This window comes from Candoia aspera, chromosome 2, assembly GCF_035149785.1.
Source record: "Candoia aspera isolate rCanAsp1 chromosome 2, rCanAsp1.hap2, whole genome shotgun sequence".
Lineage (NCBI taxonomy): Eukaryota > Metazoa > Chordata > Lepidosauria > Squamata > Boidae > Candoia > Candoia aspera.
Genome location: NC_086154.1, coordinates 217,045,318 through 217,071,128, shown reverse-complemented (window position 1 = coordinate 217,071,128; position 25,811 = coordinate 217,045,318). Strand labels below are relative to the sequence as shown.

General features: G+C 38.4%; 1 protein-coding gene across 1 annotated transcript in view; it reads right to left on the bottom strand.

Moving 5' to 3' along the window:
* Positions 1-25,811, bottom strand: part of TMEM232 (transmembrane protein 232) — a 161,294-nt gene that overhangs the window by 71,762 nt on the left and 63,721 nt on the right. The window contains exons 9-11 of the mRNA XM_063295359.1: positions 21,929-22,052; positions 20,816-21,035; positions 9,141-9,319 (exon numbers count right to left, since the gene is read on the bottom strand). Of these exons, the coding sequence (XP_063151429.1) occupies positions 9,141-9,319; positions 20,816-21,035; positions 21,929-22,052 (523 nt within the window). The remainder of the gene's footprint in view (positions 1-9,140; positions 9,320-20,815; positions 21,036-21,928; positions 22,053-25,811) is intronic.

Below are 25,811 nucleotides of genomic sequence, written 5' to 3'. Positions count from 1 at the left end.
TGCACTGGTTCCAGTGACTAAATGGTACTGAGAAGGCTCATGGAATAAGTCCAGATATGCATACCTTTGTCTGTAATCTGACATACTTCCCCATTCTTTTATATATTTTGAAATATTTTTAGATAATGCTCATGTTGCTCATAGTCCAGTATTCTTTCCATATGAATACTGTGTATTCCACTGGATATTTTTAAAATGTACACTTCACTGTTTATATGCCCTTCTCTTTATTTCTTGTTTATATGCCTTTTCTCTATTTCTTCACTAAGAAAAACCACACAAAGTATTGTTTAAAATACTGTGATTGTCCTTTGATATCTCATCTGAACTTTGCTGTACATACTTAGGATACATACATATGTCTATGATTTATGGAAAGGACCATAGCTTTTGAATAAAATAAATGATTTGCAAATACTCAGTTTTTCAGTCAAGCAGGTTGCCTGGTAGCAGCAGAACTCACTTTAGCAGAACTAACTCACAGCAGAACTAACATATAAGCAGTATACAGCATAGATAAAGTACTTAATAAGTTGTAGTGGACAACTGAGGCCAGGGGTAGAAAGCTGGAGACCTCAACATTCCACTTTCAGAAACACTCTGGATCTTCATACCCTGGCCCTGTCTTCTGCTTGGTAGGTCCTGCTACTACCGGGGAGTTCTTCCCTTAACCCTGATGAAAGGGGACATAGGGCTGGTATATCCTATCCTGCCTTTCTGGTTATTAAAAGGTCAAAATGTGAGAGTTGTAATTATTTCTACAATGCCATTTCCTGGTCATATAGCACTGAAACATGTGGCTAGGGAATTCAGCTCCTCCTTAGGAGATAAATCCATCTCGTAAGAAATAAACAAAATGAAACTTTAATGAAAAAAAAGAGAAAATATAAAAGCTCTGTGTAGAACCAGGCCAAGAACCATGCTGAGTCAGTGTCTTCCAACTCTAGTTCTTTATTGTTCTCACCATATAGGCAGAATCTTGCCAGACTAAAGCTACCCTAACCCAAGCACAAATAACCTGAGCAACTCTAGGGCGGGGCCACATTGAGTCTCTTTGCTTTGCCACCATAATCCCTGAACTACTGAGAGTTCTCTTATCTCCCTGGAATGCACTCCCTCCTTCCTGAGAGCTAGCGGCAGTGCCAAAATCCACCACATCCTGTTTAATATTTAAAGTTAAATAGGGCTTTTATATTTTATATTTTCCCTTATCAGTCATAAGAATATTCTACAAGGAAAAAAATATGCTTCTGAACATGGCTTCAGTGTACATAAATGCTGGAGATACACACAGTTCCTTAACTTGTACAAAAAAATAAAGACAATGAGGCTGAACATAGTGCAACAAAAATTAAAATCCTAATGCAAATTCCTTGTTAGATGTGTTACCTATTTCTATAGGAGTAGAATCCTCTTGAAGCAAAGAGGATGCTTTGCTTCATTTTCCTAAATCTCCTTCAGCTTCTTTGGGAGTTCCAGACAATTATCAGAGGCTATTGAGGAGATGGTCAAACCCACTCAACTTCTGCCTTTGCTTTTAAAAGTAGCAACCTTTCTATACCTAACAGAGGGATAGGCTGAGGTCTCTGAGTCTATATATGATGCAGAGCATTTCTTACTCAAGGGGATGGGGTTCTGTGCTGGCATGTAGGTTGCAATCTTGCTACATTCACGAGACAAGAAAACATTCACTGATGTCAGTTCAGTTCTTATGGGGCAATTTTAACATCTCAATTATCAAGATGGAGATCCTGAAAAACTGTTGGGGTACATGATTCTAACAGCATGATTTGGTTTAAGACGACTTACTATATCGCTTTTTCAGTGTTTCATAGTTTTATCATACTAGTCAAAAGAACTAATAAAACAAACCTTCTGTTGCTTTTCTAACAGAAATAAATAAGTCTACATATGACTGGATAATTAGGTATAATTAATATGTTTAAGATCTTTTTTTTCCCCAATGCAAATTATGTGACAGTAGGATAAATAGTATGTATGGGATATAACACTACTTGACTCATATTTTCCTTATACTACCCACCCACAGCTTTTAGGAACTATAGAATCTTTAAAGATGAAGTTATACTGTGGATATTGATAGAAACTAGTGCATAAAGTCTTCATCCAGACTGTTAGCATGTATGGATCAGGAACCATGGCTGTCTTCTCATTGAAATAAAAGTGATCCTTTCAACTATACATGTTAAGATGTAAATATCATAACATATGTTTGTAAACATCATAACCAATGTTTGGGTTCAATTTTCTTGAACAATAATGCATCCTTGAGAATCTCTAAAGGCCTCAACATAAAATAAAGGAGTGTTAAACATGTTAATTATTCCATGATGTCTATAAAGCAAAATATTTTGCAATGCATATATAACCCTCATTCTCTTCTACCTTTTCACCACAACACTACCTGCTTTTCTCACTATGAATTGAATAACTTATTGCTTCCATCTTGAACTCTATTGTATTGCTATTACTGAATGAGAATTGGATTTGGACAATATTTAAGAAAGGTTATTCTTATTCTGAATAAAACGGCTCGTATTTTTACATTGCCTAGAGGTCACAACTAAATTAAAACATTTTGTTTTACTGATTGATTGATTGCATTTATATTCTGCCTTAATAAAAAATGACTTTCAGTAGTTACACTTTCAAATTAGACTGTTAATTAAAACTCAGTCCCAAACATACTCACTTGGAAAATTTACTGAAATCACTTTTAGTTTTGATTTAGTCTTAACAAACAATAGTAATTGTTTCTGTATCACTTAAAAACATGGAGAAAATGGAAGATGCACATGTTTAAATGTAAAACAAATAAACATTTAAATGTAAAACTTTTCATGAGATGCTCAAGTTCTGGTGATTACATGGACCCAACCCATGCAGTTTTCTTGCCAACGGCACAAAAGTGGTTTGCCACTGCCTTCTTCCAGGAGATAGAGAAAAGGAGAGAGATACAAGATTAGGAGACACACATATAATATGCTCACTGTATCTTATAGCACCTGTTATATCCTGGTAGTCTCCAATCCAAGTTCACCAAATCCAACTCTGCTTAGCTTCCAAGTTCAGACAAGATTGGTCAAGTGCTGCCACTAGCTGAGATATTTAAATCAAGGCTACATTTCTGCTATATATTTCTATGGTTTGTGAACAGGTTGAAAACTATCCTCACTCCCCTGAAGTCATAGGACACAGGAACGTGATCTATACTGGGGGGTGGGAGAAAGAGATAAGTAATTAGGGAGAGTGATTTGGCTATCCCACAGAAGGAAATGTAGCTCAGCTATGAAGGTAAGGAGTGGCTATTTTCATAGCAGCTGATCCAGGATTTTTAAAAAAATAGGAGTAGGACCAAAACACTTCCCTATATTCTCCCATTTTTACCTCCTCACTACAGAAAGGGGATATTTGTGTAGCTGTCCTATTCCAATGAGGAAAAAAACGGGAAATCACCCTTAGCCACATGCCCTATAAAACAAAAACAAAATTCAAAATCATCATGATAAACTAGACACGTGGGCTGAAAAAACAGAAAGATATTTAATAGAAATAACTGGAAGTTTTGTTTAGGAAAAGAAATCAAAGTATTTTTACTTCACTGTATTCTGTTGAGAATCTGCAGATTGGGGTGGGTTACAAAAACTGTGAAGTTAGTAAATAAGCAGCATTAAAACATGCTGAGATATGAGATTTCCAGTGGGAACATGACCGATTGAACAGCTGTTTGCAAGATCCATGACAGAACTGACAGCGGAGGCTTTTCTTTTGGGCATGGGCAGGTTTTTTCCTGAAGCCCAAGAGCACTTTCATGGCAAGAAAGCACTCAGAATCAGAACGCCAACTTGCAGCCAGTGAATCACAAACAGCGCTCGTAACGATCCAGTAAGAGACCACGGGAGGTGGGGATGCCATCATTTCCAAACTCTGCTGTAGCCTTAAAGGTACACTAGGTCGAGCCACCCCATTTCTAAACCACTCTATTTATTTATTCATTCATTCATTCATTCATTCACACACACACACATACACACACACATATATATACACATACATACATACATATTTAAGTTTATGTACCCCAAGAGATGCTTTCTACAGCAAGAAGAAGCAAGATCTCTTGGTGCTTATCATTATTTCTGGATTAAATTCAAAATATTTTTTAAACGTTGGCTTATTTCCCATTTAACATTAAGGAGGACTGAGAATAAATAATCATCTCCCTGCTATTATTTTTGTATCTAATTTGAATGATTTAACATTTTCCTGCACGTTGAAGCTGCTGTTTTGAGTCTTCAGTTTTCTGTTCAATTTCCTTGGGAGCCCTAGCTGCTGGTTAGCATGTTTTCCTTTTTGTCAATTACTCTCCAAAACCCTTCATTAACCCATTAGCTCCTATCTGCATTAGTCAAGTATCCAGGGGGCACCATAATCTACTGCCTGAAACATTGGAAAGGAAGAGTTCAAGGAGATTTTCTCAGAGCTCCATTCTGAGCTTCGTTGTGATTTCAAACATATTTTACATGACACTTTTCAAGTTATTCTGCAAGATATCCAGGATATTGTAGAAAATATCAGTTTTAAAATGTGTCAACGGGTTGAGGATATTCTGGAGGAAGAAGAAGAGTTCATTACTGATAGCGAAATTGGGCTCTCTGAAGAAATGCCAGGCAAGGAACATACTTTGGTGGTGAAGGGGTTAAGACACTTGCAAGATACGGACTGGCTTCTTTTTCTCTGGGGTTGTTTTGAGAACGAAATGGCTATGTTCTGTGGGAGGCTTTCTACTGAGAAGTCCAACTTTCTAAAGGGGGAAGTTGGGCTGCTTGATTTCTCTAAGAAAAATGTCTTATGTGCAATATGGAGACAAGTAAATGTTCTGGTATATTTCAATGTGGGATAAAAAATTAAGAATATGTATTTGGTTTGATATTAAGGCTTATATGATTCCATTTCTCTTTAATGATTTGACTGGGTTTTTTTCAGGTTTGTTCGATCTATAAGATTTATAAGGTATCTATAAGGTATAATAATAATTGCTTGGTTTTTAGGTTTAATAGGGTTAGTTTGTTGTAGTATTATTAATTATAAAAGTAGACAATTTATATGTTTTTATAATTTGATTTTTGTTATAGTGGACAGAAATACGTATATAGAATAGTGGTAGGAAGGAAATAATTATAAATTTTTTGTGGGGGAGGGAAGTTCATTTAGAGATCTATATATTTCTTTTTTTCTATGAGGGGAAGGAGCAATTGCATTAGTGATTTGTATATGTGCTAATGGAAAGATTTATAGAAATAATGTGATTTTTGTTTGATATAGAGTGTTGTTGTTTATTCGTTTAGTCGCTTCCGACTCTTCGTGACTTCATGGACCAGCCCACGCCAGAGCTTCCTGTCGGTCGTCAACACCCCCAGCTCCCCCAGGGACGAGTCCGTCACCTCTAGAATATCATCCATCCATCTTGCCCTTGGTCGGCCCCTCTTCCTTTTGCCCTCCACTCTCCCTAGCATCAGCATCTTCTCCAGGGTGTCCTGTCTTCTCATTATGTGGCCAAAGTATTTCAGTTTTGCCTTTAATATCATTCCCTCAAGTGAGCAGTCTGGCTTTATTTCCTGGAGGATGGACTGGTTGGATCTTCTTGCAGTCCAAGGCACTCTCAGAATTTTCCTCCAACACCACAGTTCAAAAGCATCGATCTTCCTTCGCTCAGTCTTCCTTATGGTCCAGCTCTCACAGCCATATGTTACTACAGGGAACACCATTGCTTTAACTATGCGGGCCTTTGTTGTCAGTGTGATGTCTCTGCTCTTAACTATTTTATCGAGATTTGTCATTGCTCTTCTCCCAAGGATTAAGCGTCTTCTGATTTCCTGACTGCAGTCAGCGTCTGCAGTAATCTTTGCACCTAGGAATACAAAGTCTTTCACTGCTTCTACATTTTCTCCCTCTATTTGCCAGTTATCAATCAAGCTGGTTGCCATAATCTTGGTTTTTTTGAGGTTTAGCTGCAAACCAGCTTTTGCACTTTCTTCTTTCACCTTCATCATAAGACTCCTCAGTTCCTCTTCACTTTCAGCCATCAAAGTGGTATCATCTGCATATCTGAGATTGTTAATGTTTCTTCCAGCAATTTTAACTCCAGCCTTGGATTCCTCAAGCCCAGCATGTCGCATGATGTGTTCTGCATACAAGTTGAATAGGTAGGGTGAGAGTATACAGCCCTGCCGTACTCCTTTCCCAATCTTAAACCAGTCCGTTGTTCCGTGGTCTGTTCTTACTGTTGCTACTTGGTCGTTATACAGATTCTTCAGGAGGCATACAAGATGACTTGGTATCCCCATACCACTAAGAACTTGCCACAATTTGTTATGGTCCACACAGTCAAAGGCTTTAGAATAGTCAATAAAACAGAAATAGATGTTTTTCTGAAACTCCCTGGCTTTTTCCATTATCCAGCGGATATTGGCAATTTGGTCTCTAGTTCCTCTGCCTTTTCTAAACTCAGCTTGTACATCTGGCAATTCTCGCTCCATGAACTGCTGAAGTCTACCTTGCAGGATCTTGAGCATTACCTTACTGGCATGTGAAATGAGTGCCACTGTTCGATAGTTTGAACATTCTTCAGTGTTTCCCTTTTTTGGTATGGGGATATAAGTTGATTTTTTCCAATCTGATGGCCATTCTTGTGTTTTCCAAATTTGCTGGCATATAGCATGCATTACCTTGACAGCATCATCTTGCAAGATTTTGAACAGTTCAGCTGGGATGCCGTCGTCTCCTGCTGCCTTGTTATTAGCAATGCTTCTTAAGGCCCACTCAACCTCACTCTTCAGGATGTCTGGCTCTAGCTCACTGACCACACCGTCAAAGCTATCCCCGATATTGTTATCCTTCCTATACAGGTCTTCTGTATATTCTTGCCACCTTTTCTTCTTCTTCTGTTAGGTCCTTGCCATCTTTGTTTTTGATCATACCCATTTTGGCCTGGAATTTACCTCCGATGGTTCTAATTTTCTGGAAGAGGTCTCTTGTCCTTCCTATTCTATTGTCTTCTTCCACTTCCATGCATTGCTTGTTTAAAAATAATTCCTTATCTCTTCTGGCTAACCTCTGGAATTTTGCCTGTAATTGGGCATATCTCCCCCTATCACTGTTGTCTTTTGCTTTCCTTCTTTCTTGGGCTACTTCTAGTGTCTCAGCAGACAGCCATTTTGCCTTCTTGGTTTTCTCTTTCTTTGGGATGTATTTTGTTGCCGCCTCCTGAACAGTGCTGCCAACTTCTGTCCATAGTTCTTCCGGGACCCTATCTACTAAGTCCAGTCCCTTAAATCTATTCTTCACCTCCACTGCATATTCCTTAGGAATATTAGTGAGCTCATATCTAGCTGATCTGTGGGTCTTCCCTAATCTCTTTAGTCTGATCCTAAATTGTGCAAGAAGAAGTTCGTGATCTGAACTACAGTCAGCTCCAGGCCTTGTTTTTACTGACTGTACAGATGTCCACCACCTTTGGCTGCAAAGGATGTAATCAATCTGATTTCGGTGTTGTCCATCTGGTGAAGTCCATGTATAAAGCCGTCTCTTAGGTTGTTGGAAGAGAGTGTTTGTTATGCAGAGTGAATTGTCTTGGCAAAATTCTATCAGCCTATGTCCTGCTTCATTTTGTTCTCCCAGGCCATGCTTACCTGTAATTCGAGGTGTCATTTGACTGCCCACCTTAGCATTCCAGTCTCCTGTGATGAAAATAACATCTCTTTTAGGCGTGTTGTCCAGTAGGTGCTGCAGATCCTCATAGAACTGCTCTACTTCAGCTTCTTCAGCATTTGTGGTTGGGGCGTATATTTGGATCACTGTGATGTTAGATGGCTTGCCCTGAATTCGAATTGAGATCATTCTGTCATTTTTTGGGTTGTATCCAAGCACTGCTTTAGCCACTTTACTATTAATTATGAAGGCTACTCCATTTCTTCTGTGGTCCTCTTGTCCACAGTAGTAGATCTGGGGGTCATTTGATGTGAAGTGGCCCATTCCAGTCCATTTCAGTTCACTGATGCCCAGAATGTCTATCTTTAATCTGGACATCTCACCAATAACCACATCCAATTTGCCCTGGCTCATAGATCTTACATTCCAGGTTCCAATGGTGTGTTGATCCTTAGAACATCGGATTCGCCATTCACCACCAGCACCGTCGGCCGCTAACCGTCCTTTCGGCTTTGAGCTAGCTGCGTCATCATGTCTGGGGCTAGCTGAGCTCATCCTCTGTTCCTCCCCAGTAGCATTTTGACCATCTTCCGACCTGCGGGTCTCATCTTCCGATGGTATACCGACATATCTCTGGTTGTACTGATCCATTTAGTTTTCACAGCAAGAATACTGGGGTGGGTTGCCATTACCTTCCCCAGGGATCGCATTTAGTCTGACCTCTCTGTCATGACCTTCCCGTCTTGGGTGGCCCTTCACGGTTTAGCTCATGGCATCATTGAGGTGCTCAAGCTCCAGCACCACAACAAGGTAACAATCCTTTGCTGAAGTTGATATAGAGTAAGGGATTCAATATGGAAATTGCTGTATATTCTTGCTGAAACTTGGAAGTCACCTCATGTAATCTCCAAAATTCTTTTTTCTTGCGTTCTGCGCTTTTTAGTTTTCCTTTTTTTGTTTGTAGTTTTTTTTGGGGGGGGGGGTTGTAGTTTTTATCTTTCTTTCAAACTTAATAAAATTCTTATTTCAAAAAAACATGCTGAGATATGAAGGAATACCAACAAAGTTTGGTGTAGTGGTTAAGGTGCTGTCCTAGAAATAAGGAGACTGTGCGTTCTAGTCCTCCCTTGAAAGCAAGCTGGGTGATTTTGGGCCAGACACCCTCTCTCAGCCCAATCCACCTCACAGGGTTGTTGTGGTAAGGAAAATAGGAGGCAGGAATATTAGGTATCTTCACTGCCTTGAGTATTTTAAAAGCAGGATAAAAATATAATATTAACAACAACAATAAAAATAACAACAACAAGAAGTTGCATGTGGCTGTTGCAGATACCTGAAATACGGTATCTGATGAAGTTATAACATTATTTGGGCAATGATCTAAATTATCTATTAAACTTCAAACTTACTTCTGCTACTTTTGTTGCATCCAGGACTCGACTATCCTTTTCAGTGCCCTTTTGCTTTTGTAAAGATCGCCACACAGCATTTCTTAATCCTTCTCGATTCACATCTCCAGAGAGTTCACTACGCAGGATAACAAGATTGTAGATCACACCATAACGTATAACCCAGAATGGATCATTATCTGCAAATAAGGATAGACCAGGGTATTATAAACATGACTGTGCTCAGAATATGAGAAATGTTTTCTTGGTCAACTCAAGAGATCCATGCAGTCTAGGATTCTGCTCACCACTGCAAGCTCAGGCCTAATTTAGACACGTCAAGGTCCTATAAACAAATTGTGGAAAGCCTTTTGCCATGTAAGTGATTCACTTAGCTGTTATTGTTTTTAAAAGGTACTTCTGTATGTACCAAACCTTTGGTATATAACACTAGCATCTTAGCAACACATCCCCCTAGACCACAGACTGTTGTTGTGTTGTGTTGTGAATAGTTCAATGAATGTTGCGACTTTTGAAAGAATTGCCAGCACAGTTAAGCCTCACCCAGAGGCATCCACAGGCTCTTGACAAAAGCAGCATCACAACATAGGGCTGAAAGCACCAGCCTTTTTCATCAGGATGCAATGTTTTGAAAAGGGACAGGGCTTTCACTGTGACGTTGCTTACATCACTCTACCCCCCCTCCCCCTTGCATTCACCACTGCCCTTGCCATATTGCTACAGAAGTCAAAAGTAATAGTCATCCCTCAATAGCTGCTTCCAGTTTAGATGTTTAGTTTGGAATCCATCCTTTCCCTTTTTAAAAAGAATCCAGATGATATCATTAATAATATCTGCATTCCAATGTTTTCTATTCTTATTGTTTGGCAAACCAGATTAAAAAATAAACAAATGAAATGTCAGTGTTGGCTTATCAAGTGTTGACTTTCTTTGGGTTTCTGACTCTTTTATTGCTTCCAGTTCAGAGCAGCAGCATTTCTGTGGAGTGATTAATAATATCTTCATGACTCCCCCTCACTCAGTTCCACAAGGAAGAGGGTTTAATTATTTATTTCTTCTATTTTTGCTTTTCATTGTATTGCAAAATAGCACTGTTTCACCAATTACATTAACTATGGTACAATTAAGAAGCAATTCATAAGTAATGCTACTGCTGTGCTGATCAAGAAGCAATGAAATGAAACTGCATGAAGGTAAACTAATAATTGCACTGTACGTTCTAGCTTTTATGATTTATTTTATAACTGTACATTGTTGTAAATCATCTAAGCATTGCCAGCAAAACGAAAAGGTCAGTTATTGTAATGGTTGCCTAATCCCAAATACTCAGTCTCACAAGCTTGGGCTTAAAGATAACTGATTTATTAAAGGAATAGTATGCAAATACAAAGAAAGCTGAGAATGAGCAAAAGCGCGCCAAATACAAACTTAAAAGCATTGCCTGTGAGCAAGTTCCGCCCCAATCCCTCGTCAGTGCGCACCCCCTCCCAGGTGCTAGGAACCGTTAGACGCGCCTGGGAAAGTAACCTTGAGCAGGAGCGCAAACCCAAACATACATTCCAAGCCCTCAAAACAACGGAGGGCGGAGGAATGGAAAAAGCCTGGATGGGCGAAGTAACACGGAACAGAAGATGACATGTGAAACGTTACAATGTTAACAGAACACTGAAATGGGTAACATGACAGTTATACATTTCCTGAAATAACTAACACTATGGAGGAGCTTTACTGAATGGTGCTTAGATCTGTGTAAGCATTGATCTAAGGACCTTGCTCATTCGACGAGCATTGCTGAATGAAACTGTGCGAAATGTTGTATGTGGAGCCAACATTTCATGTCTAATATGCAAAGGGTTAAACTTATTAATCTGTTGCAGCAAAAATAGCCAAGAGTCATGTGGCATTGTAAACATTAATACAAATTCATTACAGAGCTCTATAGTCCACAAAAGCTTATGCTGTAATAAATTGGTTAGTCTTCAACAGATAACAACATTCTGCTATTTTAATTCCATTTCCAACTGAATGCAAGCAAACAATGCCTCATTAACATTGAAAATGCCTCAGGTGGAAGCAATGATTTTTTTTCCTCACTTCTGACACTGGGTTCTTTCCTACCCCCTCAGCGATGTGCTTTCCTCCCATCTTCAAAATGGGACAAACAGCAGCCCCCACACACACACATACACATTGGTCTTCTTCTTGTCACACCTCAGAAAGGAGGCCAGCAGATTGCTGCCCTTACATGAGAGCAGGGCAGTGCTCACTGCTCCTGTTGCAGGCAGTGATAGTGCTCTGTACAAGCAAAAGATTGACTTGTTTAATGGCTAAATGCAGCGTGGCCTTCATGAACATCTGACTGACTTCAGTGGTACAACTGTGGGTGTGTTGTCTCCATGCACCGGGTGGCTTTGCTTCTCTGCTCACTGTTGCCTTGGATAAAGGCAAGAGTCACATTGCTGCTGCCATTAAGAAAGCCATTCAGTGAGCTAGAGGGGACCCCCATCCCCGCCCACATCAAGACAAGCAGGCTAGCCCCTCTTTCCACAAATAGATGAAAAGGTAGGGTACTAGATTGTGGAAAGGGGAGGAAAGCCAGGCCCTATGAAAATCCAGGAATTTCTGCAATGAGAAGCATTTCAGAGTTCATCTTGTCCTATCTTATCAACCAAATGTCATAGGGAAACCCAAGAATAGAATGTGGAGACACAGGAACCTCTCCTATAAAGTGGGAAGATACCACTGCAGAGTCTGAAAGTCCCATCATAGTTAACAGTCATGAACAATTTTGTCCTCTATTAAATGTTCGTTATTTTTCTAAGTCTTCTTAACTAGTAGCTATTTCCATACCACGAGGTAGCATAAATTAAACATTCTTTCTCTCTTTGTAACGAAATGTGTATCTGAAGAATGGTCTTATTCTCAGAAACTCTTTTGCCTTCCTTTGTTTCCATTGCAAGAATTCTAGATAATCATCCAGCAGTTAAGAGCTTTTCATACCATTTTCATTCTCTGTCCCTTCAGAAGCAGTGTCAAGTGATCAATGATTATCTGACTTCTGTTGGCTTGTTCAAAGAAAGATCCCCTCATCTCCTGTTCCACACAAAAGGGAGGGAGGGAGGGAAGGGAAGGGAAGGGAAGGGAAGGGAGGCAGGCCGGCTGGCAGGCCGGTCAGCCCAATCTTTTTGCATGTTGGCTGTTCCTCTGCTGAAGTGAAGGGTATGGTAAGTTAAATTGTCCTTTGTATCTATAAAGTATATACAAAACCTCCTTTGTTGAGCTCAACTCCTGATGACTTCATGAACACATCAGTGTAGTTTTCTTGGCAACAAGAAGAGAAGTGGGAACTGACTAATTATTAACTTCTCTCCTGATCATTTTGCCTAGGCTAGATGAAAGCTGCAGAGTGACTGAGCTAGCATTTCCCTTACAGCAGAGATGAGCAACCCATGACTTACAGGCTATGTTTTCAGGAAATGTACTTCACTGCATTTTTGTTTGTTTCTGTTTTTAAATAAACAGACACAGGGCTTTTCTGTACCACAGCCTTCAGCTAGTTGTCTCCTGTGTGTAAACTGGCAGGAAATTAAGCCAGTTTAAGAAATTATTTCCTGCATTTCAATCCTTTCCTCCACTCTGACTACAAAGCTCCATTCAGAACACAGTTAACATGGCCCCCAACTGGTGGATTCCCCTGCTTCTTTTCCCCTCCCACCCATGCCAGGAGAGCAAGTGCCAGTTGCAAAAACAGTTTTACAGTTCTTCCTGTCACTTGGGCTGGAAGGGGAAACTTGACAGAAACCTTGTCAATATTACTCAGTTAAAAGAAACAGCCAGCATTTCATTATTCCACTGCTGCGCGCGCACACACATACACACACACACCACATAGACAAACCACTGCAACAACAAAGGTCCAGCCTTTCATGGCAGGCAAACCAGCATGAAACAGCCATCGCTGGCAGAGAGCAGTGACTGCAGTGACTGTGCCCCCCAGAGCATACACAATTGAACTGAGACGACCATGTAAAACAGAATGAAGGGTGGCAGGCAGAAGGGGAAAAACATTACTTTTGATGCAGAACGAGAAAACACAGGTGGAAGTCACCTTCCCAACAGACTAGGGCTGGACTTAAGATGATGACATTCATTCCTGCTCTTCTAACATGGAAGACGGCCTGTCCTCATGCTGGGCGAGCAAGGAAGTATGGATTTGTCCATGGCACCAAGCTGTAAGCTTGCCATCCTATACAGTAATAAGCAGTGTGACACTCCAACCAGTGTCAGACTATAGCTCCCATCAGTCCGAGCCAGCATGACTAATGGTTAAAGATAAGAAATGCAGTTGTCCATCCCTGCTGCGGATATTTACTTAAATGTAAATCCTTTTAGTAGGACTTACTTTGGAGTAAACATGGCTATGTTCTAGCTGCACACCTACTTACAATGATAAATAACTGAATTAATCACAGGCCACAGTCCTGTTTATCAGCAGTTTTTCATCAGACTTTTTTGCTGAATAAGTAATATTTTACTTTTTAAAAAGAATACAGGGAATAATAATAACAACATTGCAGAACAATGGCTGGGAAATAAGATTCCTAATTAATTACTCAAGCTGAGGGAGCAAAAATAAAATACCAGATTCCCCACCACCAGCAGCTGATAGATGCATGGGAGAAAGTACAAAAGGTGCTAAAATGAATTTCTTTGCTTCTGACTGGGAAAAAGAAATCCCAATCTGTCAGGGGTTATTCCAAATAAGTGAACTTTTTATGGAAAAAAGGAGTAAAAATAAAATCAAGCTCATAAAGTTACCAGATAGTTGAATTGCTGTATTGTGACTATCTGAAGCACCTCTTTATTTGCATATACACAAAGAAATGAAAAAAAATAATTCAGGAAGGTAGAGCAGGAAGTTATTCCATGATGATTTATGGATGGAAAATAGTGGGTGCACTTGAAAAAAGATATTCACTAAAGTTATGGTAATTTTCTTGACCTTTTCATTAAGATCAAGTGTAGACTTCAGTTTGCAAAGCAACAGGATGTGACAGTGATCAGACAAGTAGAAGAACAAGCAAGATGTCAGGTCCTATTATTTCCTGAGAGGGTGAGGGGGGCATGCCTTATCTTGTAGCAGATACACAAGAGTTTTCTGCACAATTCTGCAAAGCTGTACAACAACAAATGAGATAATATTTTGATCCTTGGATGTGCTTGATGGTTTTATCAAATCCTGCGGCCATCACATTGGCCAAAAGCAGAGCTAGGGATAAAGAGACCACTTTGAAATGCATATGAGATTGTGGCAAGATGAGCTGCCATGACTTGAGATGGTGTTTCATTTTGTCTCATGGTTGGGGTTGTCTGTTTGCCAGATGCTTGAAAAGCTAGAAAATTATTGACTAAATTAGCACACTTGTGAGAAAGCATGTCTACCTTCTAGTTCAAGATTTATAACTACAGTAGAAGATTTGTCATGCAAAGGAGTTTTCTGTTGATGGTTTGTTTCTCTGTGTGGACTGGAAGTGCTGCACATGGTTTAAAGAGCAAGGAGACTGAAGCTACTGGAGGAAAACAGGCAATGCGATTAGAGAGAGGATCTTCAAAGGATATAATACAGAAAAGGCTAGGAATAGGAAAGTGCAAGTAAATCTAAACTGTCTAGAGAAGGAGTTAACATAATAAAGCCCAGTGATGAAGTTTATCAACTGTGTGGACAAAGTGGATACAGGAGGGAGTGTTTGAAACAGTTAAGGAACTGCAAGAAGCTCTGTAAATGAATGTGTATTAGACTGTTAAGCTAAGACCACTGTATACTGGAAAGAGAAGCACACATTATTTTATCTGCACTGTAACAGTAAAAGTCACTCTAGACGGCAGAAGAATATGGATGTGTTTGGATTAGTTCTTGTCCCTTCCTTATCTGTTAATGGAGACATGTTCCCTGTATCCTCCTCAAGCAACTGGACTAAGATGGGCTTTGGTGTGATGCAGCAGGGCTATCTTTATGTTCATATTCTGTTAAAATTTAGAAGTTCAGCATAATAAGCTAGCTCTTTCAACAGGCCCTGGAGTAGGGCAGGGTTCTGCTCCCTGCAAGTAGAAGGTGGGGAACATGTTTGCATTAGTTATACTCCCTGTTGTGTGCCATGTATTATTTTGCTGATTCTGTTTTGTTATTTTTATTTGATATTTTAATCCTATTCTATAAGCCACCTAGAGCTACTTTGTAATTGAAGAGGCAAAAAGTTGACAGATATATGAATCAACAGATAAGTAAGACCCAACAAATGGTATCACACAAGTTTGGAATACAGCCCAAAACTACATGCAAACATCTCAAGCTGATTTTCCTATGGTTTATGCAAAAAATGATAATATAGAAACACTTGGCAGGCACCTGATCAAGCCATCAGATACTGATTGGACAGTATGAATTTTTGTCCTCAGAAGCTACTCCCATCCACTCTAATCTCCCTCCAAAGTCCAATTTGGGGCCAGTTGTTTTTTGTTTTAGCAATTTGCAGAGAAAAGACAGGTGTCTAAGCTATGACATCTCAGGGAATCTCTTTGTACATAAATTATCCCCAATTTATTTTCTCTCTTAAGTCTTTATTTTATGAAAGGCAAGTTATATCATGCAAAACAATTGCATTAACTCTTAAACACAGTCCACCTTAAAATTAACAATATAAATTGTAAACCTTACAGATCCAGCCAACCATACTTTAGCCGCTCACAATTTACCAAGTAAGCCATATGGTTCTTTTCCAGTTGAGTTAAGCTCTGATAATTTATTACAGAATTTTTTCAAAGGAGAGAGAAAAGAGAACCTACAATATCTAAGTTTCATATTGTTACTGCATACACACAGATACACACACACACACAAAGGCAAGCAGATGGCAGTATGTTAGGACTGTCATAAAAAGTGGACTGTAATCTAATAAACATGTCTAGACATTTTGAAAGAAATCTGTTACAAAACTACTCATCCAAGTTCCCAGCAGCATCACAAGGCTGTCTTCAGTTCTGCTTTGCAAGACCTAATGGCAGCTATCAAAACTGTTACTTTAAATATGTTGAAAGAAATATGTCCCTGACAACTCAGCAAGTGAATATGCAGAGGGTAAAAGGTGGTTAAAACGTTCTGCAACAAAAGCTCTTTAAAAAGAACAGAAGAAAGAGCGACTCATTAGATATTCAGGCAAGCTGAAAAGAAAAATGATTCTTTTCATATTCTAATTTTCCCCTGCTCATTGCTAATTGAGTAACCACTGAGAAAAAAAAATGCATTTAGCAATTCTGCAGGTGTTTTATCTCTCCCATTATCTCAAACACCAGTGCCAGGAGAAAGAATGGACCTAATACATTTTATACAGACATTTCTTTCTACAAAGGGACCCATCTTAACATTTAAGGATATCTTTTTACCTGCTTCATTACGAAGTCTGTCTTCTAGATCTTAGCCTACATATGGCATAGATAGTTTGGCCTATGTGAGGAAACTGTACCATTTTTATAAGCTTTCTGGCTCCTGCCATGGCCATGTTTCTATTGGCACCCAGATTTTTTTATCAACTTGAGCTTTAATAATCTTTATTAAAAACAAAATGGCAAAAAGTAGACAGTAACATAAGATATAGGAAATCTTCAGTGACAGACAGCAACATACTTAAATAAGACAGAAACAATTATTTGATATCTGATCCTATAGCCATAAATTGGCACCAAGTCAACATTCAGGCTACTTTTTTATACAAGTAAACTTTATAAATGCTGCATACTCATACATATATCTCCAAGGTACCTGTCAGTTTTAAGAGCCAGCCACTAACAGCAGTTTGGAGTACTGGTTAAGGCATCAGGCTAGAAACCCGGAAACCGTGAGTTCTAGTCCCACCTTAGGCACAAAGCCAGCTGAGTGACCTTGGGCCAGTCACTCTCTCTCAGCCCCAGGAAGGAGGCAATGGCAAACCACATCTGAAAAACCTTGCAAAGAAAACTGCAGGGACTTGTCCAGGCAGTTGCCAGGAGTCAATACTGACTCAAAGGCACAAAAACAACAACCTATCAGTTGTGCTGAACTTAGCTGTAAATTTTCTGTGTTCAAGTTTATTATGTTCATTCAGCTCAATGATTTTCAATGATTAAAAAGGAAATCGGGAAATATAACCACATTTTGTATTCTATAGCTGATGCTTTTCTTGGTTCTGACTGTATACAAACACATTTATTGCTATACATGCACAAACATCTTGGCACAAACATAAGGGAAGGATCTTGATACAGAATTTAATAACCTCTTCACAGGAGCCTATGATTGATGAGACAGTAATAATGGATGAGAGACCTGTCATCTTTAGTAAAATCTGAAAACTGAATTCTTGAAAGTAATGTCAAGACCACTATTTAATTAGGTGCTGGAAAATATGATAGGCTTTATTGCAGTCCCACTGCATACATTTGTGAGGGTGGGAGGTAAATAGATAACCAGGGAGGTCAACATGTGCTGCAGTCAAGTACAGCTATAGAACTTGGACTGTGACTTTGTAAGAATTAATTATCTAGACAAAGTCAAGAGTTGTTAACCAAGAATAAATTAGTGAATTCATCTTTCTTTTTTATATTCTGATATCTGCATTCGCATAATCTGAGGGCTCCTGAGGTCATGCATTGAGTAGATATGATGAAAAGGATTTATCGTATTAGAATTATGTACCACTTCTATAACTTCTCTTATATGCAGAATCAATAAATTAGTAACTTAGCTCAAACCGAAGCCAATCAGCTATCTCAAGTAAATAAAGAAAAATAGGCCTTTTAAAAGTTCCTTGTTCTTTTTAGAATTTTTTCAGGTTGGGGATAGATCCATCTGCTGGAGGTCTAAATCCAATAGCACTGACTCTTCAGCACCTTGTGAGTACTGACCACATTGGGTCAGTGCTATTACTGTATATAGAGAGTAAAGGACTTAATCTGTGCCCCCTCTTTGTCTATCACTCTCCCTGCTCTTTGTCTAATCTGAGTTACTTCCCTCTTCCTTTTTCCCAGGATTGCATGCACAGAGCACATGGTCTTGGATTCTTCTCCAAGTAGAATATAGCTAGTTGCTCTAAGCTTTGCCTACCCCTATACTATATTTCCTATAAATAAAACCCCTTGCTGTTACAAAACTTGCTTCAATAACCACTACTTATGTTAATATCTGCTCTCACACAAACCAAAATTTTAAGTACTAAACCCAACAATCGGCTTCTTCTCTTCCTCGGGTTCTTAATCAGTTCTGTGTTAGTCCTAAAGGAGGAGGATGGGACACAATAAAAGGGAAGTATTTATTCTGCACACATAACCTTTCTAGATCAGAATTATATTTCCATACAACCCACACACCCCTCTAGCAGTTTGCCCAGATGTGAAACGCCCCTCCAAGGATTTACAACTTATAAAACATTGGATTAAAGCAGGAAATCAAGAAGCATGACTTGGCTGGTTTTAGTTTGTAAAATGTATTTTAATGATGCATCATTGTTTTTATTCTTTAAATATCTTCCAAGCTGTTTGGAATTCCCTTTTTTTATTTTTTGGAAGTGGAAAGTGAGATATAAATTAATTAAAAATAACAAATAAAAGCAGTACTCAGAACTAGGTCTGGACATGGACAGCTACTCAGTACAGATAGTTGTGTCCTGTCCTGATGGTATCAGACAGATCTGGTTAATAGTTTAGCTTCACTGAAGTTTCTTGGAGTCATATCTGGACACATTACAAAACAAACTTGGAGATTATCACTGTATGGACAACTATTTCAACATACTTTTATCCAGTTAGGGTTAAAGCTGGTGTTCAATAGGCCATCTGTGCCTCTAGTAACAATGTTGAATCCAGGAGCACTCTAAGAACCAGAAGCCTGATATTTTATGGGGAAAGCAGTCCCTTAAAAGAGCAAGACTTACTGGATATATTCAGGCCTGAGTGAAGGTGCATGAGGAAAAATTGCAATTGAATTGCCAGAACAGCTTAGTAGAACTGGCTAGAGAGATAGAGATTCCCTTCCCCCACCATGTATGCATGGATCCCAGCTGACTATTAATACAGTAAATGTATTTAATGAACAAAATTCTGGCCAACTTTTAAATCTACTAATCAGTAGCTGCCTTTTATTGACTATAAGCAAGATGCCACATTAAGGGCTTTTCTACACTGCAGCCCCAAGCTTCTTGACTCCTGTATATAACCCAACTGGAAATTTGTGGATTCCCGTGTTTCTTCTCTCTCTCTCTCTCTCTCTCTTTCACACACACACACACACACACACGCACACACACACCATGCTTGCTGGGAAAGCAAGCACCATCATTTTCCTCAATGTGGTTCCCACTGACAGACCTTTTGTATAAGCCTCTCCACCCTCCATTGACTTCCTCCTCATACTTGTCAGCATTCATCTGGGGCATCCACCAGTCGACTAAGAAAAAAAAAAACACTACTGTTTCATGATTTTATTTATTTATTGCCACTTGCACTTGAAGTAAAAGGAAAAAGTGGCAGGCCCTGGTTAAAAAAAAAAGTCAGGTCTACCATTTTACTGTTCCATCAGCGAACAACCTTTCACCATCCCACTAGTGAAGTTATAAAAAAATGCCCATGTAGGACAGTGGCTGGAAGGGAGAAAGCACTGAAAGCAGGAAGTGTCTTTCTCCAATGAAATGAAACACAGCAAGTGAACTGGACACTGCTGCTTGCGACATCCCAAGTTGGAAAATACTACTTGTGAAGCATGGTAGAAAAAGACAGAGATTGCTTTTCTGGTGGGCTGGAAGTAGAGGAGGATATTCCTACTTTTGAGAAATGGTTGATGGCCCATACTCACAAACTCAAAGTGGCCATGCAGAACATCCCTAAACAGGACTTCATTTAATTTACATTTTAAGGGCATTATACAAAGTTAAATGCAAACATGCAGTATCGCCTGAGGTGATCCGTCTTGTTACTGATTATGAAATTGCTTGGACCTTATTCTTCCCTGATTAATTTTGTAAATTTATTCTTTGATTTATTTGTTCTTGAGATATAATATCAATGTGAATGGCATATATTCTATTTCATCAGGATGACATTTCATCTTCTGAAATCATTCTCAAAAGCAGTGTATGAAGAGGCTGATTAATTAGAAGTTTTTATGCTCTTATAAAAAGAAGCATGAATAGTAATTTGAATATTTCTTTGAACTGAAATATGTGTAAGTTTAGGATTTTAATATTCATTTTAGAGAAGAGTATATCTGTTGATGTTATCAAGATCTTTGGGAAGAGGGAATGTGCCTTGTAAAAACAATGATGTGACAAGTTCAGAATTGCAGTATAAAGAGAACAGTGTTATCTAAATTAGGCAACAACAGTTTCAGATTTAACCCCATCCCTGATCTTCCTGTTGATCCTCCCCCTCCCCAATCTTCAATTGTATGTTTTATAATAATTGTTACACACACACACACACAGTGCAGAATGACAGAGATGCAACTTAAAAAAAAAAATCAGCAACCAGTTGGCAGAAGTGAGTTGGCTACTTAAGACCATTGAAGCTATGCATATTAGCCATGCTTGTGCTCACCAGTTAAGACCACACACATATATAATGCAGGAGAAAATTACTACTTTGCTACTTACAATCATCAGATGGAAGGCAGAAGTTTAAAAGATCAAGAAAACTTGCTCCTCTGAATTCTTTGTCATCATCCTGTTCTTTTGCGCAGTCACAGAATCCAAGAAAAGCGGTTTTTTGTAAATCTGCAGTAATGCCATGCAAGCAGATTTCTCTAAGGATATTTGTATATATGTATCCTACTTGCCAGTGCCAGCATGACATCTTTTTCTTGTTATTCTTTTCCTATGCAACAAAATGTTAATCAAATATGAACCAAAATGAATGAAAAGGCTACAGTTCTAAGGAAAAAAGACTACATGTCTAGAAACATGACTGAGCAGTGGCTGCAGCAGGATCAATGCAGGTCTTGGAGAAACTCATCTTGGACAGCACAGATCTACTTTATTGTATGTTATAATAAGTGCAATAATATACATAAACCACCTGCGTGTAAAAATTTAAATGTACACAATCTAAAATCACCTAATAGAATATCAGTGGTATAGAAAATATTATTTAAAGAAACTAACATCATACAATAATCAAATTAATGTACTGTACTTTTATATTACACTCAACATTAACAAGCTTATTTAGCAGTTAGTTCTATTATGTAAGTCCAGGAGTGGATTTATCCAAGTAAGCCTCAGCTGATTTTCAACCACTCATAACACTTGGTACTTCAGAAAAGTTACATTTCTAAATTTTCAATGGAAATATTCTGGCTTGTTTACTTAATTTTTCCATCTTGATTACTGAGATCAATATAAATTTAAGAGATAAAAATAAAGATGAAGTCTCCTTTGGTTCAAGCTTGATCCTGCATGACTTTAATTTATAATTTGGCAAAAACACTGGCAGTTTGACACTGGGGTTTCATTTAAACCTCCCAATCTAGCATAGAATCCTTAAGAGTTGCTGATGTCTCTCATCCAAGCATTAACCAAATCTGATCCTGATTAGCTTTTTAAGATCAGCCAAGTTAGCTAGACACTGCCACATAGCTAGGCTAAAGAATAAATCGTAATGAAAAGAAATGTGTTGCCTCTAATCAATTTAGCTATGTTTGGGAAGGGCTTTTTTTAAAAAAAAAGATAAACACATTTCCTTTCTACACCAATTAACTTGGCTCTTACCTGTTTTTGAAGAGGCACAGAGCTTGAAATGAAATATTTCACTAAGTCCATTAAAACTTTCAGACACGACATGTTTAATTTGGCAGTCTCTCCAAGTACCATCAAGGCCAGTACTGATTCCAACCTAGATATTTCAAGTCAGTAAGGACAAATGTTAGTCCATTTTTTCAAACAGAAAAATACAGCAGCATTAAAAATAATGCTGCTACTAATAAACACTAACTTCTCTTGGATTTAGCTGATGCCACAGTCTTTTTACATGAAATTCAGTTGAAATGCAGGAATATCCTAGGCAAAGTATTTTCTTAAGTGTTTGCCAATTTGTGTAGTAAGTTTACTCCATTCATTGGTGCATGCTCATACATTCTTAATCCAGCAGCAAAACAGGTTAAGTCACTGACTGCCATCATACCAGCACAAAATGCCTGTGGTCAAGAACACAGTAAGCCCATTTGAAGAAGGGAAGCAGCCACACAGAGTATCACCAGGATCGCGTGTTCAGTATCTAGTAGTGACAGGGAACACCACAGAGGTTCCAGTTTTTCTTATTTTTATTCAGAAATAAGCAGTTTGGTTATCAGCCAAGCCTTATCAAAGTAGACAAGTATTTTCACTTTTCAGTTAATCATTTTGCATTCTTTCATGAGTGAATCTCCTGCTACCTTCTCTTGGCAAACATAGCATAGCCTAATGCACTTTACACTTTTTTCCCTCTAGACTTGTGTTGGTTCTCAAAAGCATTCTCAGTAACAAAATATTTACACAACATAATGTATACCTAATATATGGACATCCCAGCCAGATGTCTATTATTAAAAGAAATCTCAGCTACACAGAAGGAGAAAGGTTGTAAACTGCCCAGAGTCCCCCCTTTGGGGGAGATGGACGGTGGCAAAATTTGATAAATAAATAAATAAGAAACATTTCAGAACGGACCCTCCCCAATTGTCCGAACAATAAAAAGGAGGGGAGAAATACTTTCAGTCTTGCAAGATTCTCCTAAGTCCCTTACTCATAGTTGTGCTTCTTGTCTGGACTACCTTGAAGGGCTAACATGGTAGATAACTGAAAAATTACAGTTGAGCCTGCAACTATATCAGTCACAACTTCTTTCTATACCTCTCTGTTCTTCAGCTGGTCAATATGTTATGCTTTAGCATCAGAAAATTTCTCAGGTTCTTTCAGCTACTTGCTCTCACCACTTCTTCTCAAAGTTTGAGAAAGTCCAACCTTGAATTTAAGGTACCACCTAAGAACAACATCATTGATATTTGATTTGGAGATTCTATTGGGTCTCTCCTAGTTTCTCTGCAAATTATCTCAGTTGTGATGGAAAGAATCTTGATTTCTATCAGAGAAAGCATATCAAGAGAATACCCATATGATGTATATTCTATGGATTGTTTCATTTGCCTCTACAGTGTAATTTATTTATTTATTTATTTATCAATCAATCAAATTTATCAGAGAAGGGACTCTGGGCGGTTTACAATAAAACATAGATTAAACCCATATAAAACTACAGAATAAATATAATACATAATAAAAAATAAATATGGTGGGAATCCAATGGCTAAAGGTTCTTTGTAACCCGCAATCCAAACAGGCCACTCTAAGGAACTAACCATCCTTAGCTATCTAAGGATGGCTAGTGATCATCAGCCATAACTATTAATCTTCAATCCTTAAAAAGGGTTTTGCTTACAGCTACTGCTCAAATAAAACACTGGACTTTGTTCTATGGAGGGTACAAAGGGTATACAATCATTTAAATTAAACAGTTTGAATGGTTGTATACCCTTTGTATCTTTGCCCTCCATAGAACAAAGTCCAACGTTTTATTTGAGCAGTAGCTGTAAGCAAAACCCTTTTTAAGGATTGGAGGTTAATAGTTATGGCTGATGATCAGTGATGTAGGATAAATTCCCTTCTATTCAAGTGCTGGTTGAAATACTTAGCATCCAAACCAAGCTCAAGGCTTTCCTTCCTATATCTGCAGGAGAGCATGATGCAAAAAGAACAGGGAATTCACTATCATCTTTCACAATGTATGATGTAACCATGCTGACGCCATATTGTGAGGCATCACAAGCCAATTTCACTAACAGGTAATGCAAGATTATAATGTATAAGCATCACGTCTGATCTCACCATTTTCTTTGCATCAGTGAAAACTTGTTTGTCCTGCTCTGTACACTGCTGTGTCCTCCCCACTAGTAATAAAGCATACAGTGGTATAGCACAGTGGGTAGATTTGACAAGAATCTATTATAATACCCTAAAAAGGATAATATCTGTACCATGTCTTGTGGCTTTGGGGCATTCATGACTGCTTGAATATTTCTCTTTTGAATATTCTCTGTATACTTCTATAGGCTTTGTGCACCAGAGGTGTGATCACAGTAAGTAATACTAGGTTTAAAGAATTTATATCTGTTACATTATGCTTGAAGGCCATCATTTACCAAGCTCTGCAGCCCTGTCTTGCAGATAAATCACATTTTTTCTTCCAGTGGCAACAATGTCATCCAAATAACACTAGATGCCTAGACAATCTTGTAACACTTAGTTCATGGCTGTATACTTGCAATGAGAAATAGCTTGGAATCTTTCTCCATTTCCATCTGTAAATAAGCCTCTGCTAGTTCTATTTTGCTAATCTCAGTGAGGTTAGCAAAACTGTCCTCAGTTCTGACCAAGTGGTATTGCTCAGCCTATAATATTGAATTAATGGTTTTCTGGATTATACTGCGTTTTCTTCAGATTTTGCCTTTAAATCTTCATTGAACGAGTGTGTGTGTGAATGTCTGCTATGATGATACCACAGTTCATGTTGATCTGTTACTGTCTGTCTGTATTCTATTGCAAGCTTACAGTATTTCTATTTGCCTTTACTCCTAATTTCAGCTCTATAGTATTTCAGTAGAAGTTTCCACAGAGATGGCAGTTTCACATCTTCTCATAAATGTTAAATCTGCCCCTACTAAGAATCTTTTTTCATGTTTTCTTTTAACATTTCACTATCTTATTTAATTAAGCCACAATTAAGCCTTGCACCGATTTTTTAATGCTCAGAAAGCCGTTTTAAGTTCAGGTACATGTTTGGTTTGTGCTTATGAAGCCTAAAGTGCTTTGCAGTAACAATGGCTTTGACACTAAACAGTCCTGCATTATTTCTACTGTTCTACAAAGCCAAATTGCAGGGTTCTTATAGGGTAGTTAAGCTTTTCAATAAGCTCTATGTTTTGCTTCCCATAACACTCAGTAAAACAGCCACATTTTTTTCAGCAGCTATCTCATCTGTTCCAGTCTCTGTGTATATAATGTCAAGTCATTTGTGGCATTGTCAAGCACATTAATCTTCCCAATAAAGCTAGCCATCTTGCTGAACTCATTGTCCCTTTGTCTTTATTCACTATGACTGGTTCAGTGTTATTCTTCTGTTGTTCTTTTGTTTTTTATTGCCCTTTCTCCCTCCTCCCCCTCCCCTTGTAGATAAGGCAAGACTTAAAAAGGTCTTTTGTTGTTGTTGTTTACAATCCCACCTATCACCAATGTTGTGCCTTTTCTACTAATCAATTAAAAGCCCCTTGAGTCTAAAGTGGGTTTTTCTGCTGTTTGCTTTACTGAAACTTCCTGAACAAACTCCAGCAACTCTACAAGTTTTATAATATATACAGGCAGCCCAAGGTAATCAAGCAATAATACGTATGTGTAATTAATCAATACTAACAACAACCAAATATACTACACTTCAGAAACCAGTCAAAAAGCACATGTAATAATTGCAACTTGGTATTGCTTATAAGGTCTTTTAAGCATTTCCTCTCATATAATAAACATACTCTGAAAGATTTATTAATCTTGGCACAATATATGAATA